This window comes from Orycteropus afer, unplaced genomic scaffold (genome assembly GCF_000298275.1).
Source record: "Orycteropus afer afer isolate SDZICR_OR568_19922 unplaced genomic scaffold, OryAfe1.0 scaffold00103, whole genome shotgun sequence".
NCBI lineage: Eukaryota > Metazoa > Chordata > Mammalia > Tubulidentata > Orycteropodidae > Orycteropus > Orycteropus afer.
In genome coordinates, this window is record NW_006921690.1 from 4560797 (window position 1) to 4576395 (window position 15599).

At 45.0% G+C, this 15599-nt stretch overlaps 1 protein-coding gene across 1 annotated transcript in view; it reads left to right on the top strand.

Moving 5' to 3' along the window:
• The window catches only part of LMO2 (LIM domain only 2), a 12880-nt gene extending 2755 nt beyond the window's left edge, over window positions 1-10125 (top strand). Inside the window, exons 3-5 of the mRNA XM_007943269.2 lie at window positions 132-398; window positions 4408-4623; window positions 9906-10125. Of these exons, the coding sequence (XP_007941460.2) occupies window positions 132-398; window positions 4408-4623; window positions 9906-10125 (703 nt within the window). The remainder of the gene's footprint in view (window positions 1-131; window positions 399-4407; window positions 4624-9905) is intronic.
• The last annotated feature ends 5474 nt before the right edge of the window (window positions 10126-15599 follow it).

The window sequence follows — 15599 nt, forward strand, 5'->3', positions numbered from 1 at the left end:
GGCGGCGGCGGCGGCGGCGGCGGCGGCGGCATCGGGATGGAAGGTTAAGCCCTGAGCAGCAGCAGCAGCTGCAGCCGCCCGGGGCCAAGCTGTGCGCCCCAGCCCCATCCTCGGCCGCGGCGCGCCCGCAGCCCAGTGATTCGCTCTCTCTCTTTGGCGTTTGAAGGGAGCGCGGTGACTGTCCTTGAGCGCGGAGGGGCGAGCTCGCCTCGGGAGCACCGGAGCAAGAGGAGGTGCAGGAGCGGCGGCGGCCGCAGCGGCGCCCGAGCACCCGAGGGGGTCCGAGTCCCGGTAGCCGGCCAGCCCCGTGCCACAAAGGGAGCGCCGCCGCCACCCGGCACGCCACCTCCCTCCCCAATGTCCTCGGCCATCGAGAGGAAGAGCCTGGACCCGTCTGAGTAAGTGTGGCGCTCCTGCCCCTGCCACCCATGGGTCCAGGGCCTTGCGCCCCGGGCGGCAGGGTGGCGCGGACGGCCCGCGAGGGGGCTCCAGGTGAACGCCTGCAGCGTGCCCCTCGCTCTTTCTGCTTCGAGCAGGGCTCTCCCTTCCTCACCGGGTGGCACCGGAGACCCTGGGAGAGGGACTGGGCAGAGGGCAGCAGGGAGAAGGGTTCTGGCCAGGCACCTCCTCGACCCCTCCCGCTGCCTGAGAAGCTCTGTAAAGCGGCCGCGGGTGAGAAAGTTTACACCGGAGCAAGCACGGGGGGCGGCTCGGAGGCGCGCAGGTGCAGTCCGGAGAACGCCCAGAGCTTAGTTCTGCTCCCTTCTCTTTGTCCATTTGCCCCCGGATGGAGGGGCATTCCAAGGGGAGGTCTCTGGCATCCCTGATGGTCCCTTTCCAAGTCTGCAGGTGGAGCGGCTACCAGCAGCGCCGGTGGCCGGCGGGTGAGGGGTCGGAGCGCCCACCTAAGAGCTCGCTTTGGCCCCTAGAGATTTCTGAAGCCGGCAGATCTCGAGTTAATCTGGATTCATGCAACCCCACCCCGCACCCGGAGACTACCGACAGGGGTCTGTGACCTCAAAAGTCAGAGCACCATTTTGGGTGTAGGTGAATTTTTCTGGGGAGAGGACTCGCAAGGTTTTCAGCACAGTCTCAAAACAGTGCTCTAAGGAGTATTTGTGGCATCTGTTTTCTGAACCTCTTAGCAGTTTGGAATGTTTCCCTACACCCCCAACCCATTCTTTGTGTTAACCTGGGGAGAAAGGGTTGTTTAAGATATCATTTTCCCGTCAACGCAAATGCCCTTTTAAGATTCATTAGTTGTCTGGTTTCGAGAATTTTTATTCCTTTGAAGTCCCAGGCTAATCCTTTGAAGGGATTTGTTACACACACCAAAGGAGCTGGTTAATGACTTGTCCATTTGTGCTTTTAAGAGGCATTTGTTTTGTTTTGTTTTTTTCCTTTTCCTGCTTTAAAAGAATTGTGCTTTCCTGCTTGAAGTCTCCCTCCTCCAATTTCAGCCCTCCGTGGTGTTTATTTACCTGGGTTTTACCCGCAGTTACTGACATAAAAGCTCAGTATGTTCTCATAAAACACAGGAAGTGCTTCCATCCAGTGGAATACAAACACCACTATTCAATCTTCAAGGTTATGACACCATTTCTATAAGGAGCTTGGTTTGTGTTATCAAAAACTTAGCTTCCTTAAACAAATTCTCTGGACAAAATAACATTCCTTTACTTTAAAGTATGTAACTATGCAAACAATGAGTTTCAAGGGTGGTTTGCTCACTTTCTTAGAAACCCAGAATTACAATTCAGCCCCGAGTTCTCAGAGACTGGGCAAGACGATAGCAATACAAGACAGAATTGGATGAATTGGTGCCTAATGCCCTTCCAATCAGCAGAACTGAGTCACTAATCCTTTTACTAAAAGATAAATCAGGAGGTTTCAGTTCCCTGAAGGGAGTTTGGGCTTTTCAAAGTTTGTTCTTTTTCACTGAGATTAGAAAATCCAAGCATCCTAACCATGTAACACAACCAGCACCTAGTGAAGGACGCTAACCTACCCCATGCCTTGCTTCTCTGTGCCCAGTGAAGATGGGTTCTAACTGAAGGTAGACAAGGTAACTGAGGATTTGATGCAGGGCATTATTTTTTTTTTTCTTGCTCTCAAAAATTGATGATAAATTATCTTAGAAATCCAGGCTGAAGTAATATTCAGGTGCAATGTTCAGGATAGTCTCTAGGAGAATATAAAATATTAATTTAAGGGTAAATCCCACCCAGTCATTGGCTTGGAACCTCCACGAAAGATAATGTGATACTATCATTAATTACAGAAAGATAGATGGAACCAATATCTCATCCTGTCCTTTCCTATCTCATCTTAGGCCATGATGATAACTCCTTTCCTTAACATTTCCACTGAGAAGCTCTAGATGTTTTATTGTACTTACTCAAGGCCAGCTTGGGTCTTATAGTTAGCAAGCCCAAATTGTATATAGATGAAGACTTGCCTAGGCTTATGCAAATGAAGCATTTAGACAGAAAGACAGCCAGAATTCAGGAACTTAAGAGATTTCCTCTACAATGCAATTGGTGGCCCCTACTGCCTTCCTGGGAGTCACAAGAACAGTTCATTTTCATTCCAGGCAGTTTTGCACCAGCTAAGTGCAAAGTCTCCTCTTTCACAGTTGGTTGGCAGCATCAGCACTGGGGCATTCAGCATGGTAGCAGTGCCAGAAGCATTTCGAAAGCCCCAAGTAAAATCACGGCCTGTGGAAAGAGAAGAGATGCAATTTTGAGTTGATGCACACGAAAATGCCAAGGATGTTAGTTATTTTTCAGAAGGGAAAATGGAAGTCCTGATGCACATTCTCTAGAAACAAAGAAAAAGGAGTCAGGCTTCTGTGAATTCTTACAAGTATTGAAGTATTTAAAAAGAACTGGCTTGGATTTCACATCTCCTTGTTTTAATTGGAGCTAATCTTCCAAACTGCCCTGATTACAGTCTTTGATCTATAGTTTAGCATCTCCTGAATATTTATATGGAGGCATGTGCTTTACCTGACAGTCACCTGAGATTGTCAAAAGGTTTATAAACAATGATTACATGAGCCTCATTGTCCCTAAGTTCAATGGGTACTGAGTTCTGTGGGCATAGACCAATTAGGACCCAAGGTCCAGATGGTGAATTGGTATGAGCTAGAAATAGGAGACAGATTTATACCCCTAAGGTACCTGGGGGAAATTCCCTTTGAGAATTTCACTGTTGGAAGCAGGTCCATTTTAAAAAATGTTAATAGATTTTTTTAAAAAATACCTTTGTGTTTGAGTGAGGTTCCAAAGAACGCTTGTTAACTATTACAAATCAACAAGTATTAGGCCTTTTCTGTGTCCGTTCTGGTGCTAGAATCATTCCTTCCATGCCTTTTATTTTGGCAAAGTTATTTTTAAATGTAAAAGAAAAGTATTCAGATTCCTGCTCAGCAAAGTGAATAGAAGACAGTACGTACAAGTTTTTAATGAAATAACGTGTATGGCAGTCTCACTATTGAAGAATTGTCTGGAGTGAGATTCCACAGTCTGTTTAATTGCTTTCCACTCTAAGTGATCTTTGACTTCCTCCCCATTTTCCCTTTCTAAATCAGCTTCCTCCCAATCAGTTTTGCTGTTGTAAATATTTTCATGTGAGGAAAGAAAGGTCCTTTGTAAGTACAGCAGTGACCCTTAACATCCTAGATTCCTCTCTGAGGAGTCATTCAGTAGAAGGATGGGGTGAGGAATTTCTATAGAAAATAAAACCAGAAGAACTCCTTTTATGTCTTGATGGAATTTCTATTTTGGAAAGAGAGAGCAACCTAAAATAATTTTTTATTGCTTTTTTCTTCCTCTCTTACCTTCTGCTTTTGTGCATTTGGGAGGGGCATGGAGCAGAGATCACAGACAGATTTAATAGGGAATGTTGGATTTTAGCACTGAGTTGCCGGGCAGCAAGCAGCTTGTTTAGTCCCAAGTGCCTCCTCTGGGGTCAGGGTGTGCTCTTGGGTCTTGGGTCTGGCAAGAGGAACAGGAGTAAGAATTATGAAGGTAGAGGAGAGCAGGCAGGGAGAACAGGGAGAAGAAAGGAGACCAGTGTGCCAAGAAAGGGGCTGAGCTGTGGGTAGGGACACAGCACCACCTACAATTGTCTTAGATGCCTTTGGGTGCCTTGTGTTCACTTATAGGATATAGGGCTTCCGGTCTAGCTCGTGCCTGACCTAGCCCAAGGTTGGTTGGGCATCTCTGCAATCTGGCCTAGAGATATGTTGGCCTGTCCCTTCACCTTATGTCTCCAAAAGGCAATCGAGTGAGAGTCCCATAATGTAAGCTCCGCCACAGGCCAGTTTATCTCAGAGCAATTCCTGATGCCCAGTGCTTGTCTCACCAAGATGAGTTTGTCTCTAACGCTTGGCCTCCTTTCCAGGGAGCCAGTGGACGAAGTGCTGCAGATCCCCCCGTCCCTGCTGACATGCGGCGGCTGCCAGCAGAACATTGGGGACCGCTACTTCCTGAAGGCCATCGACCAGTACTGGCACGAGGACTGCCTCAGCTGTGACCTCTGTGGATGCCGGCTGGGTGAGGTGGGGCGGCGCCTCTACTACAAGCTGGGCCGGAAGCTCTGCCGCAGAGACTATCTCAGGTACTTTTTCTTTCACCCCCAGCCTGGAGGCCTCAGAAGGGAGGTAGGTTGTCCACAGACACCGGTGTCTGGTGTGGCTCCCCCAGCTTCTGCCACAGAGCCATTGTGCTGCCAGAATGAGGTCAGGCGTGGAGGCTGAGTCTCAGCCACCCATACAGTGAAGCCTCTGGCATTTCCTCCTGTGTGAGAAGCATGCACTCAGGGATACATTCCTATGTGGTAAAATACTAACATTTTGGATGGCAAACCAAAATCAAACCAAGCCTATTGTTGTTTAGTCGCTTTCGACTCATAGCGACCCTGTGGGCCAGAATTGCCCCCTAGGGTCTTCTAGGCTGTAAATCTTTCCAGAAGTGAACTGTCACATCTTGCTGCCATGGAGCAGCTGGTGGGTTCCAACACTAACCTCTCAGATGGTAGCCAAGCTCTTAACCACTGCTCTACCAGGGCTCCTTTGGCAAGAGAATGATAAGCACAAAACTCAGAATAGTAAGTACCTAGGGGGCAGGTGATTTGTGCCATTGTGGATGGGGTTGTCATGAGTCAGGGAACCAACTCAACGGCAGCAAACAACATCTTCCAAGGTGATGGTGAGGACTAGATGGGATTAATGCACGTAAAAAACTTGGCTTGGTATATAGCTATCAAATTAGCTGCTCTTCAATGATAACTAATCCACATGAGATTAGCAGTAAGTCTTTCCCTATCTTATGAACAGGAGGTAGAAGCATGGAGGGGTGAAACACCAGTGAAGACATCTCTCTGCTTTGGGTTGTACGATCAGCCCTGTGAATTTTCAGGTGCTCACCGAGTGCTTTTGCCTGGAAAGTTCTAGCATTCCTGGTTTCATACTGGCTGCAGTGGCGGAACTCTGTGCCCTCTGCTGTCAGATCTGCTCAACTGTACAGCTGTCAGTTTGTTACCCTCTTCCTGAGGCAGAGGGTCCATGGAGCATGCAGGGCCATCCAACCGGTAGAAGCTTGTTTAGATTTCAGTGCCCTTGACCAGGCTAGGCCTTCCTCCTAACCTGCCCTCAGAGCATTTCACATGAAAACCAAAAAACAAACAAACCTGCAGGCACTTCAATGGTAAAGGAAGCTTATCTGTTTATCCAGAAATTGATTAGAATAACCAACCTCCTCTGTCTCCCCCACCCCATCAATTCCTTGATAAGAGTCCTTGCAAATTTAGTGGTTTCAAGAACTTTGGTGGTTTTCAATGATCATGATAATGTTTTTTGTTTTAATTTTATTTTTTTTAAGTCACAAGAAAATAGAACAGGGATAAATAGAGACCTGGTTTTGCTCAGTAACCAGTTTGCCAGGGCACTGCAGAAAGCAGACGGGTAAATGATTCCCATTGGACTCCCTGACTACATCCCTGTCAAATCATTTAAATCTTATTAAATGAAGTACAGATTGGGTAAGGTCAGAAGGCTTCTCTATTTCTGTAGTTTTACAGAACATTCAAGAACACAACCAGGGCTGTCTAGGCTTGTTAATCTCTTCCATTTAAAAAAAAATAGGAGAGTAAAAAATAGTCTGGGAGAACCCAATGTTAATTAACTTGTGTCTTGGTGACATGAAATAATTCTTCTCCCTGCTACATTCCCAGGCAACATGTTAATTAACTCGGTGTTAGTGCTGGTGTTTCCAGCCATCCTTTAATATTTATATTATTGTTATCAAAATGGGCAGCAGAAAGCTTAAGATGTGACACCTCTTGACAGAAGGAAGAGAAATGGTTTTGCTTCAGGGATGGTCCTTTAACCTGGGCTTGTTTACTGGCATTCGTAGCCTATCTGTCTTTGTAAAAAGACAAGAAGGAGGCAGGACTGAAAGGGACCTAGAAAGGGGTTCAGTCCCTCCCCCTAGTTGGTTCCTCCCCGTGAGGACTTGCAGTGACCCACTTACCTGTTATAATCCTTTTCAGGTACTTAGTCTCAAATGATCATGAGACCCCCATGTGGTGCCTGAACCCAGCCTCTGTTGTGTTTTTCAGAACTTAACAGTAGCTGTTAATGGGAGTGTGGGCCCAGATCTTCTTTGGATCCCTTTTTGCCAATTTCTGTGGTAGATCACACACTCCCAGTGGTTTTATTTTCAACAGCCCAAGTATCCCAGTTCCCCAGCCCCTCATGGACCGTTAACTGACGACTAATACAGCAGGAACATGAAAGCCCTGCAGCCTTGCGGGTGGGTTGGGACGATCGCAGACATAAGTAGACTAGAGAGTTCCCAGTGGGCTCGGGCTGAAGTTTCCCTCTGAGACTTGGCCTGAGATTGCAGTTTTGCTTGACCTCTTCCCCTTCTAGTCCACCTTCCCCTGCTTCCCCTTTCAGTCTGGGTTCCCCTAGAAACACATCCTTAATAAATCCCTGATACACAAATCCTCGCCTCGGGATCATCTTCTGGAATATTCAGCCCGAGACACCAATTCTTGGCCAGAGGTTAATGCTCGAGTTAGGTGCTAAGTGCTGGTTGGCTTTTTACCAGCATTAGCATCTCAGAATACCAGAGTTTGAAGGAGCTGTGGAAGCGGTTTCTTCTGGTTCCCTTGCGTTAAGACCCAGAGGCCCAGAGAGAGGATGTAATTTGCTTGAGGTCACCTGGCTGCTTAGAGATGATGCTGCGACCTGCACTTGTCTCCCAAGTCTCAGCCCTTTGTCCATCCCTTCATTAGCTGCCTGAAGTATATTATAATTTACCCCCTGCAATCCCTCTAATGAACTCTCTCCTTCCTTAGGGGGCACACACCCCAGGCAGCTGGAGTCATTCTGCACACACTGTTTTGTCAGTCATTTATCCTCACTCAGGCCCAAACTTCACTTACTGAACAGCCAGGAAACCAGAACTGTCTTTCCACTCTGTGACCTCCAATGTGGCGGTTACCTACAGCTCTGCCATCTGCTACGTTGGGATAAATGTTCTCCCCTAGTAATGAGTTTGCTCCCAGGTGGTGCTCTGAAAACACTCAGAGATCTTCATATAAAAACCAAGATGCAGAAGAAATTAGATGGCCCTGGCTCTAAAAATGAGCTCTCTGCTCACAGACCTTGATTCCATTCATTTTGCCCAAATATTTCAAAATTTGTCAACTGCCCTGATCTCCCCAAAACCCACTCACCCACTGTCATCGTGTCAATTCTTACTCATAGCAATGCTATAGAGCAGAGTAGAAAAGCCCAATAGCATTCCCAAGGCTGTAAATCTTCATGGAAACAGGCTGCCTCATCTTTCTTCTGTGGAGCAGCTGGTTCAAACTGCAGACCTTTTGGTTAGCAGCCCAATGCTTTAATGACAGAGCCACCAGGGCTCCTACTATCCAGTGAAACCTCTCAGAGTGTACCAACTGATTCTCTACTATTCCAAAGTTAATAAGAACTTCTAGGAAGAACCAGCATTTACCTGAAAAGTTTTATGTGAAAACCACCTGCTTGTATGCCACGATCTCAGACCTCAGACGTATGCGACAATGACTTCCTGAAGATAGGTGCAGTTGGGCATATACTTGAGGTGTGTTAACAGTAACCTGCATTGGCTTAGCCCTTGGCTATTGATGCTTTGATATGCCCCATTGATTTTCTGATAGCCAAATGAGATAGACGTTATAAACAAGCAAACAAACCCATTGTTGTCAAGTCAATTCCCACTCATAGTGACCCCACAAGGACAGAGTAGAGAATAGGTCTACAGGGTTTCCAAGGCTGTACTCTTTATGGAAGCAAACTGCCACATCGAACCACTGACCTTTTTTTTTTGGTTGGCAGCTAAGTGCTTAACCACTGCACCACGTGGGCTTCTTGGTAGATGTTATAATCACCACTATTTCACTGAAACGCTGAGAAATAAAATGTCTTCTCTGGGTCATTCACATACTCATGGCTGGTCCTGTACTTGAATGTGGTCTTCTGATTCCATTACTTGTGTTCCTCTACCCTTGCGGGTTGGTTCTTGGACTCTGGCCTGCATCAGAATCACCTGGAAGTGCTCATTCAAACACAGACTGCTGTGTCACTTCCCCAGAGCTTCTCAGTCAAGTGGGGCCTGAAGACATGCATTTCTAACAGGTTCCCAGGTGATACCAATGGTACTGGCACTGAGATCACACTTTGAGAACCTCGCCCCTAGAGGAGCCCTGGTGGCATAATCGTTAAGCATTTGGCTGCTAACCAAAAGGTTGGCAGTTTGGACCCACCTGGCAGCTCCAAGGGAGAAAGACCTGGCCATCTGCTCCATAAAGATTACAGCCTAGAAACCCTATGGGGGAGGTCTGCTCTGTCAGATGTGTCAAAAATGGATTCCATGGCTCTTTACAGCAACAACAATCTTTATGGCATGGGATTGCCACACCTCTCTACCACAGTGCCACTGGGTTCATTCGTACTGCCAACTTTTAGGTTAATAGTTGAGCACAGAGGTCACCAGGAATAGACTCAACATCAACAAGGTTAGCAGGCACCAGGTTCTACTGTGTTGCATCACCACCTTGACATTGACCAGTACTTGAAATGAGTGGCTTATCAACTGAGAGGAATGTCTTGATTTACATGCAGTAAGAAAAGTTTCCCAAGGGAGCTAGGCCAGTGGGGCATGGAAGATCGTGAACTAAGAAAGATCTTCCAATTTGATGTGGAGAGTAGTTTGTCCTCCAGATCTCTGAGGCATGATTAACTGCACCAGGTGTTCTCTGTCAGAATCCCTTTGTCCCCAGGGAATTATCATGTGGAGATGGGCTCTGCAGCTTATGGAGGAATTCAAGGCCAACCTTCCTCATGGGTGGAATTAGTGAGTGTTGGTGTGATAGAGTTTGAGCAACCTCAGGAGGATATCCATTTTATTGCATTCTTGGCCAGTCCCCTCCTCCCCAGATAGGCTGCTAGGTGTTCACTCTAGCTCCTCTTCTGAAATGAAAGTTCACTGAGAGGGCCTACCTCCACATCTCTAACCCTTTATCTCAAATCATTTCAACTGAGAGTCTCTTCCATAGCAGAGAGGTCTGGGACAGACTAGAGGCTGTGGTGAGTGGTTTCTGAAGGCAGGAAGAAAGCTCAGAAAAGAGAGGAGTTAATACCAAACACAAATGCCACTGGCTACTGTTTCATCCCTGACTACCCTTTCTTTTCCAGACAAGACTCTACAGTAGTCAGCCTTCCTTCTGGACCCAACTCTTCCTAGGTTTTTGGAAGTCCAGCCTACTTTATGGAACCCATCACCAAACCCTTCCTTCTAGTATTAACTCTGCCACTATCTTCTTAGCCTTTTTTTCTTTCTTCCCCCCAGACTTTTTGGTCAAGATGGTCTCTGTGCATCCTGTGACAAGCGGATCCGTGCCTATGAGATGACAATGCGGGTGAAAGACAAAGTGTACCACCTGGAATGTTTCAAGTGTGCCGCCTGTCAGAAGCATTTCTGTGTAGGCGACCGATACCTCCTCATCAACTCCGACATAGTGTGTGAACAGGACATCTATGAGTGGACTAAGATCAATGGAATGATATAGGCCAGAGTCCCCCGGCATCTTTGGGGAGGTGTTTTACTGAAGACACTGTCTCCATGGGGTCTTCACTCTTAGGCACTTTGGGGATTGATTTGTGGGAGGGGTGAGGCATTTCTTAGGGGATGGTAGACCCTTATTGAGCACTGAGACATAGCAACCAAGTGACATATAATGCAAGGGAGGAGGCAGAAATGTGATAAAAGGACCAGGCCTTAGGGAAAATTTATGGCCACAACCTTTTCAAAATAACTGATTAGCAGAGGAAAGAAACATTTGGGGGACAAGTAGGAGCTGTGCCATCATGATGGGATTTCACACCTACAGATAGAGAGTCATTGGGTAAAGACTGGTTGTAACTTTGACCCTTGCAGACTAGAGATGTGCAATTGATTTCTTTCCTCCCTGGCTTTTATAATGACCCTGTTCCAATCACTGTCCTCCACATGGGAAAGGACAGAGAGGAAAGTGGCCATCTTTTTTTTATTGGCCACCTTCCCGAGGCCTTAAGCTTTGGACCAAGGGGAACTGCATGAAGACATATTTCAGTTGAGAATGGAAACTGCAACTTTTAGCCAAACAGTTATTTAAAGCAATTGTTGATGAATGACTGTTTTTAGATACCTTTGTTTTGAGGAGTTCCACAGATTGTTTCTATACAAATGTAAATCTAAAAAAAAAAAAAAAAGTTGTTCAACTATTTTATTATCTTAGAGTATATCAAAGTATTTGTTGTGTGTAGTAAAAAACAAAACAAAAAACCCTGCAGACTTAATAAAAATGACAGACTAAAATGCAGTGTTGCATGTTTGATAACGACTTACAATTTTGGATGACAGGAAAACAGTCTACTTTTTATATTGAAAGGAGAAAGAAATAAGCAGTTTACTTTTAGGTCAAATAAAAACTTCCCTTTATTGCTAGCGTTTATATGAGGCAGGCATGTTTCTATATTACTAGCAATTATATAACAGGTCATCATTTAGCTCAGAGGGATGTAGAATAATTAAATTGTTATTGTCAAATGTGCATTTCACTTCTGCATTGTATAGAGTGAGTGGAAGGCAAGATCATTGCCTTTGGGAAACCCGTAACCTAGAAAGGACACAAATACATAAAACAGGTTCCCTTTGGGAGAGAAGGTAATTACCTAGTTTGAAATGTGGCAAAGATGCTGAGCTTGACACTTCGATTTTCTGAGACGTGTGTCTCAGTATTTTATGACAAGTGGTTAAGAGGACCTTACTTTGAGGATTTAAAGCAGGCACCTTCCTTTGTGCATTTGCCTTGCACCCTGTCCAGCCATTACTATGAACTGATTCATGGCGCCACCTACTGGCCATCACCTCTCAGCTTGCTAGCCCAAGAATGAAGGACAAAACTAAATGAAAGATACATTTTTCAACTAGTTCATAAAAATATTGGAAAACATCAGGAAGCCTTAATATGTTGAATGATAACATCAGAAACATGAAGCTAATGCTCAAATTAGCGATGAGATTCCCTTCAAATCACCAATCATTACTAATGTTTTTTTCTTCTTCTAAACCACACACACACACAAAAGCCACTACGATCAAGTCGATTCTGACCAATAGTGACCCTATGTTGTTGTTGTTGTTATGTGCCGTCAAGTCGGACCTGACTCATAGCGACCCCTCCTTGGGTTGCCGAGGCAGTATCACTACAGAAGTGGATTGCCCAACCTTCCTTCTGAGGAGTGGTGGTTCAAACCCACCAGCCTTCTGGTTAGCAGTCAGGTGCCTTAGGCACTATGCTACCAGAGCTCCAAGAGTAAAAACATTCCACAAGGTTTTCAAGGCTGTAATCTTTATGGAAGCAGATTGCCATATCTTTCTCCCGTGGAGTGTCTGGTAGGTTCAAACCTCCAACCTTTTGGTTAGCAGCCAAGCACTTAACCACTGTGCCACCAGGGCTCTATTTTCTCCTTCTAGAGGAGAAATAATTAAGCAATGACTCTCTTGGTCTGTAAAGTGCTAAAAGTGGTTGGGAAATTCGATTGCTTAAGGTACCTATTTAAAACAAACCTAATGATACCACATTCCAGCTGAGGTGTTTGGTGAGGTGCTACCATGAGGGGAAGTTTGTTCTAAATCAATGGTTCTCAAAATGTGGTCCCTGAACAAGCAGTATCAGCATCACCTGGGAACTTGTTAGAAATGCAGATTCTTGGGCTCCATCCCAGGCCCACTGAATCACAAACTCTGAGGATGGAGCCCAACCATATGCTTTAACAAGCCTTGTAGGTGATTCTAGGAGTCCTGGTGAGGCAATGGTTAAGTAAGTGCTAAGCTGCTAACTGAAAGGTCAGTGGTTTGAACCCACAAGCTGCTCCAAGGGAGAAAGATGTGGCAGTGTGCTTCCTTAAAGATTACAGCCTTGGAATCATTTCTACTCTGTGCTACAGGGTCACTGTGAGTCAAAATTGACATGGAGGTAACAGGTTTTACCTGACTCATATTCCAGTTTAAGAATTGCTGTTCTAATCAACCTCCAGCTAGGAAAGTAATGTACTCTAAGTTGTTAATAGTCAATATTTGACTCAAAGGTTAATCACTGAATAATTTTTCCACATGTAGATAAACTGTCTATCCATGGTCCCTAAACTGGCAACATGTACATGCTTTTGTCACTCAGCTAACAGTTGGCTTATGCTTCATCTACTGGATCAATCACAATTCAATTCACCATTTTAAATCATATCAACTTAAGTAATAATAATATATTTTGGCTATGCAGTTATCCTATAAAAAGTATTAGGTGAGAATAAAGATGTCTTTATTCTTAATCCTTATTGTAGTACAATACTAAAATTTAAGAAATCAGCCAATACCTCAACAAAACAATAATTAATATTTTCCATTTGTCAATGGCACCATCTTGCAGAATTAGGGATGTACAGGTAGGGTCTTCATGACAAGTCACCCCAGGGGAACAAATATCTAAAATACAACTGACTAGAGAGGACGTGTAAGGGGACCAACTCCCTGAGTCTACCCTGGTGGTCCTCACCTGGGTGGGTAACCCTTATGCCCTCCACTCTGACCCAGTGTCTGGAAACCCAGGTGCCTTCTTCCTTCCATAGTCCAGTGTCTTGATTCAACAGTTTGTTGGACATGTTGCTTCCTCTTAAATCTTGAACATCTTCTGTCCCAAACCAGCTTTCTTTTCTTGCTGCATCAAATAGGACCATTACTTCTAAGGAAATCTTGGAATCTTATAAAGTTAAAATAGAACACCAATATCAAACCCACTGCCATCGAGTCAATTCTGACTCATAGTGACCTTATTGGACAGAGTACAACTGCTCCAAGGCTTTCCAAGGCTGTAAATCTTTACAGAAGCAGACTGCCTCATCTTTCTCCCAGGAAGTGGTTTGTGGTTTCAAACCTCCAAACTTTTTGCTTAGTAGCCAAATGCTTTAACCACTATGACTCCAGAGCTCTTTACAGTTAAAATAGAGCAGTGGCTAAAACCAAAACCCAACACATGGTTGTCAAGTCTATCACAACTCAAGATAATGATCCCATGTGTTACAACAGAGAAATGCTCCATAGGGTTTTGTTGGCTGTAATCTTTTTTACAGAAGCAGTTCAGCAGGCCCTATGGAGCTGATGGGTGGATTTGAACCACCAGTCTTTAGGTTAGCAGCCAATCACAAGGTGCTTGCCAGCCAGTCTCCCACTTGTATAATGCCAAGATTTTTTATTTAAATTACAATGTCATGACTTTTCTATACCACTTAGAATGTGCTTTACATATGGTGTTTTACAAATTCTAGGTGCTTTACAAATATTAACTCCATCAATCCACCTGACAGCCCCATTATGGCAGTTTCTATTTATTATCATCTGCATTTTACTGCCTAAGAGGCTGAGGCACAGAGAAGTTCAGCAATTTACCTAAGGTCCTACAGCTGATAAATGACAGTAAGCTTTCACCGAGGCTCTGAGCCTCCGTGCTCTTGAGACCACTTCACTGAACCTCCATTTTCTCATCTACAAAATAGTGGAAATTAATGCCTTTCTCCTAAAGCTATTTGAGGATATTTGAGCTCAGTCTAGCCAGAAATGTAAGCAAACACAATGATACAAGACCAGCACCATAATAAAGATATATAGAAAGTGCTAAGGAAACACAGATAAGGGAACAATGAAATCAGCCTGGGGGTGGCTGTCTGGAGTAAAGAGGAAGTGACATATGAAATGGCTTTGGGCAGAGAAGAGACAGGAAGTGTGGGCAAAAGCCAAGACTCCGAGACCTAGACCATACAGGGCAAGTTGTGTGGGGACCTGGAGTTTTCATGGGAGTGGGGATGGCAGTGAGGTATTGGACAGAGAGGGGCTGGAGCAGCTGGTGACACGTTTAAATTCTTCTGATTCTGTCACTTCCTGGTGGGGTGACCTTTAATTCTCAGTTCCTTCACAGAGTATTGCTAGCATGCCAGGGACAAAATCTGGGTACCGTGAATATTGCTAACATCTGATTTCTCTGGTCAAGACCCTCTTCTTGCAGGCAGTCTCCCTCGATCTCTCCAATTTGCATCTACTTCCCGTTCAGTGGTTCTTGAAGTTTAGTGTTTAATGTCTCCTAATTGATAGGAGTGGCGTAGTATCTAAGCCATTTGACTGCTAACTAGAAGGCTAGCAGAAGGCTGAGCCACTGCTCAGAAGGAAGACTGGGCAATCTACTTCCATAGAGACACTGCCTTGGAAACCCAATGAGGGTCATTATGAGTCAGAATTGAGTAGATGGCAGTGTTTTTTTTTTTTTTTTTTTTAATTAATACATAGGCTCCTAGGCTGAACCACAAATCTGAAGAATCAGGATCTCTTGGGGGTGTGGCCCAGGAATCTGCATGTCCACCAAGCAAACCCCCCTTTTGCTTTGTTGCTGTTGATCTTTGTTGTTATTGTGGGTTGTTTCCTAACTTCACCCAGAAACTGGTGCTAAACTCTGTTTTCCGTAAAGACAGACAGTGTCTCTTATTTATCCTAATGTCTCCAGACCCTAGCACATGTCTGGCACAAATATGTTGTTGAAATGATTTTTAAACTCTCAGCTTCCATAATGAGCTCTGGTGGCATAGTGCCTAAGGCATTTGACTGCTAACCAGAAGGTTGGAGGTTCAAACTCACCAGCCATCGGTGGAAGGAAGATGAGGCAATCTACTTCTGTAAACATTTACTGCCTCAGAAACCCAGTGGGCATCACTATGAGTCAGAATTGACTTGATAGCAGTGAGGTTTTTTTTTTTTTTTTCAGTTTCCATAAATCCCTGGTTAGTACAAATGGCTTGCACTCAATTACTAAGTTAAAGTTTGGCCATTTGAACCCATCCAGTGACACTGCAGAAGAAAGGCCTGGCGATGTAATTCTGTAAATATTCCGAAAAACTCAAACTCACTTCCGTCAAGTCGGACCCAACTCATAGCGACCCCTCCTTGGGTTGCTGAGGC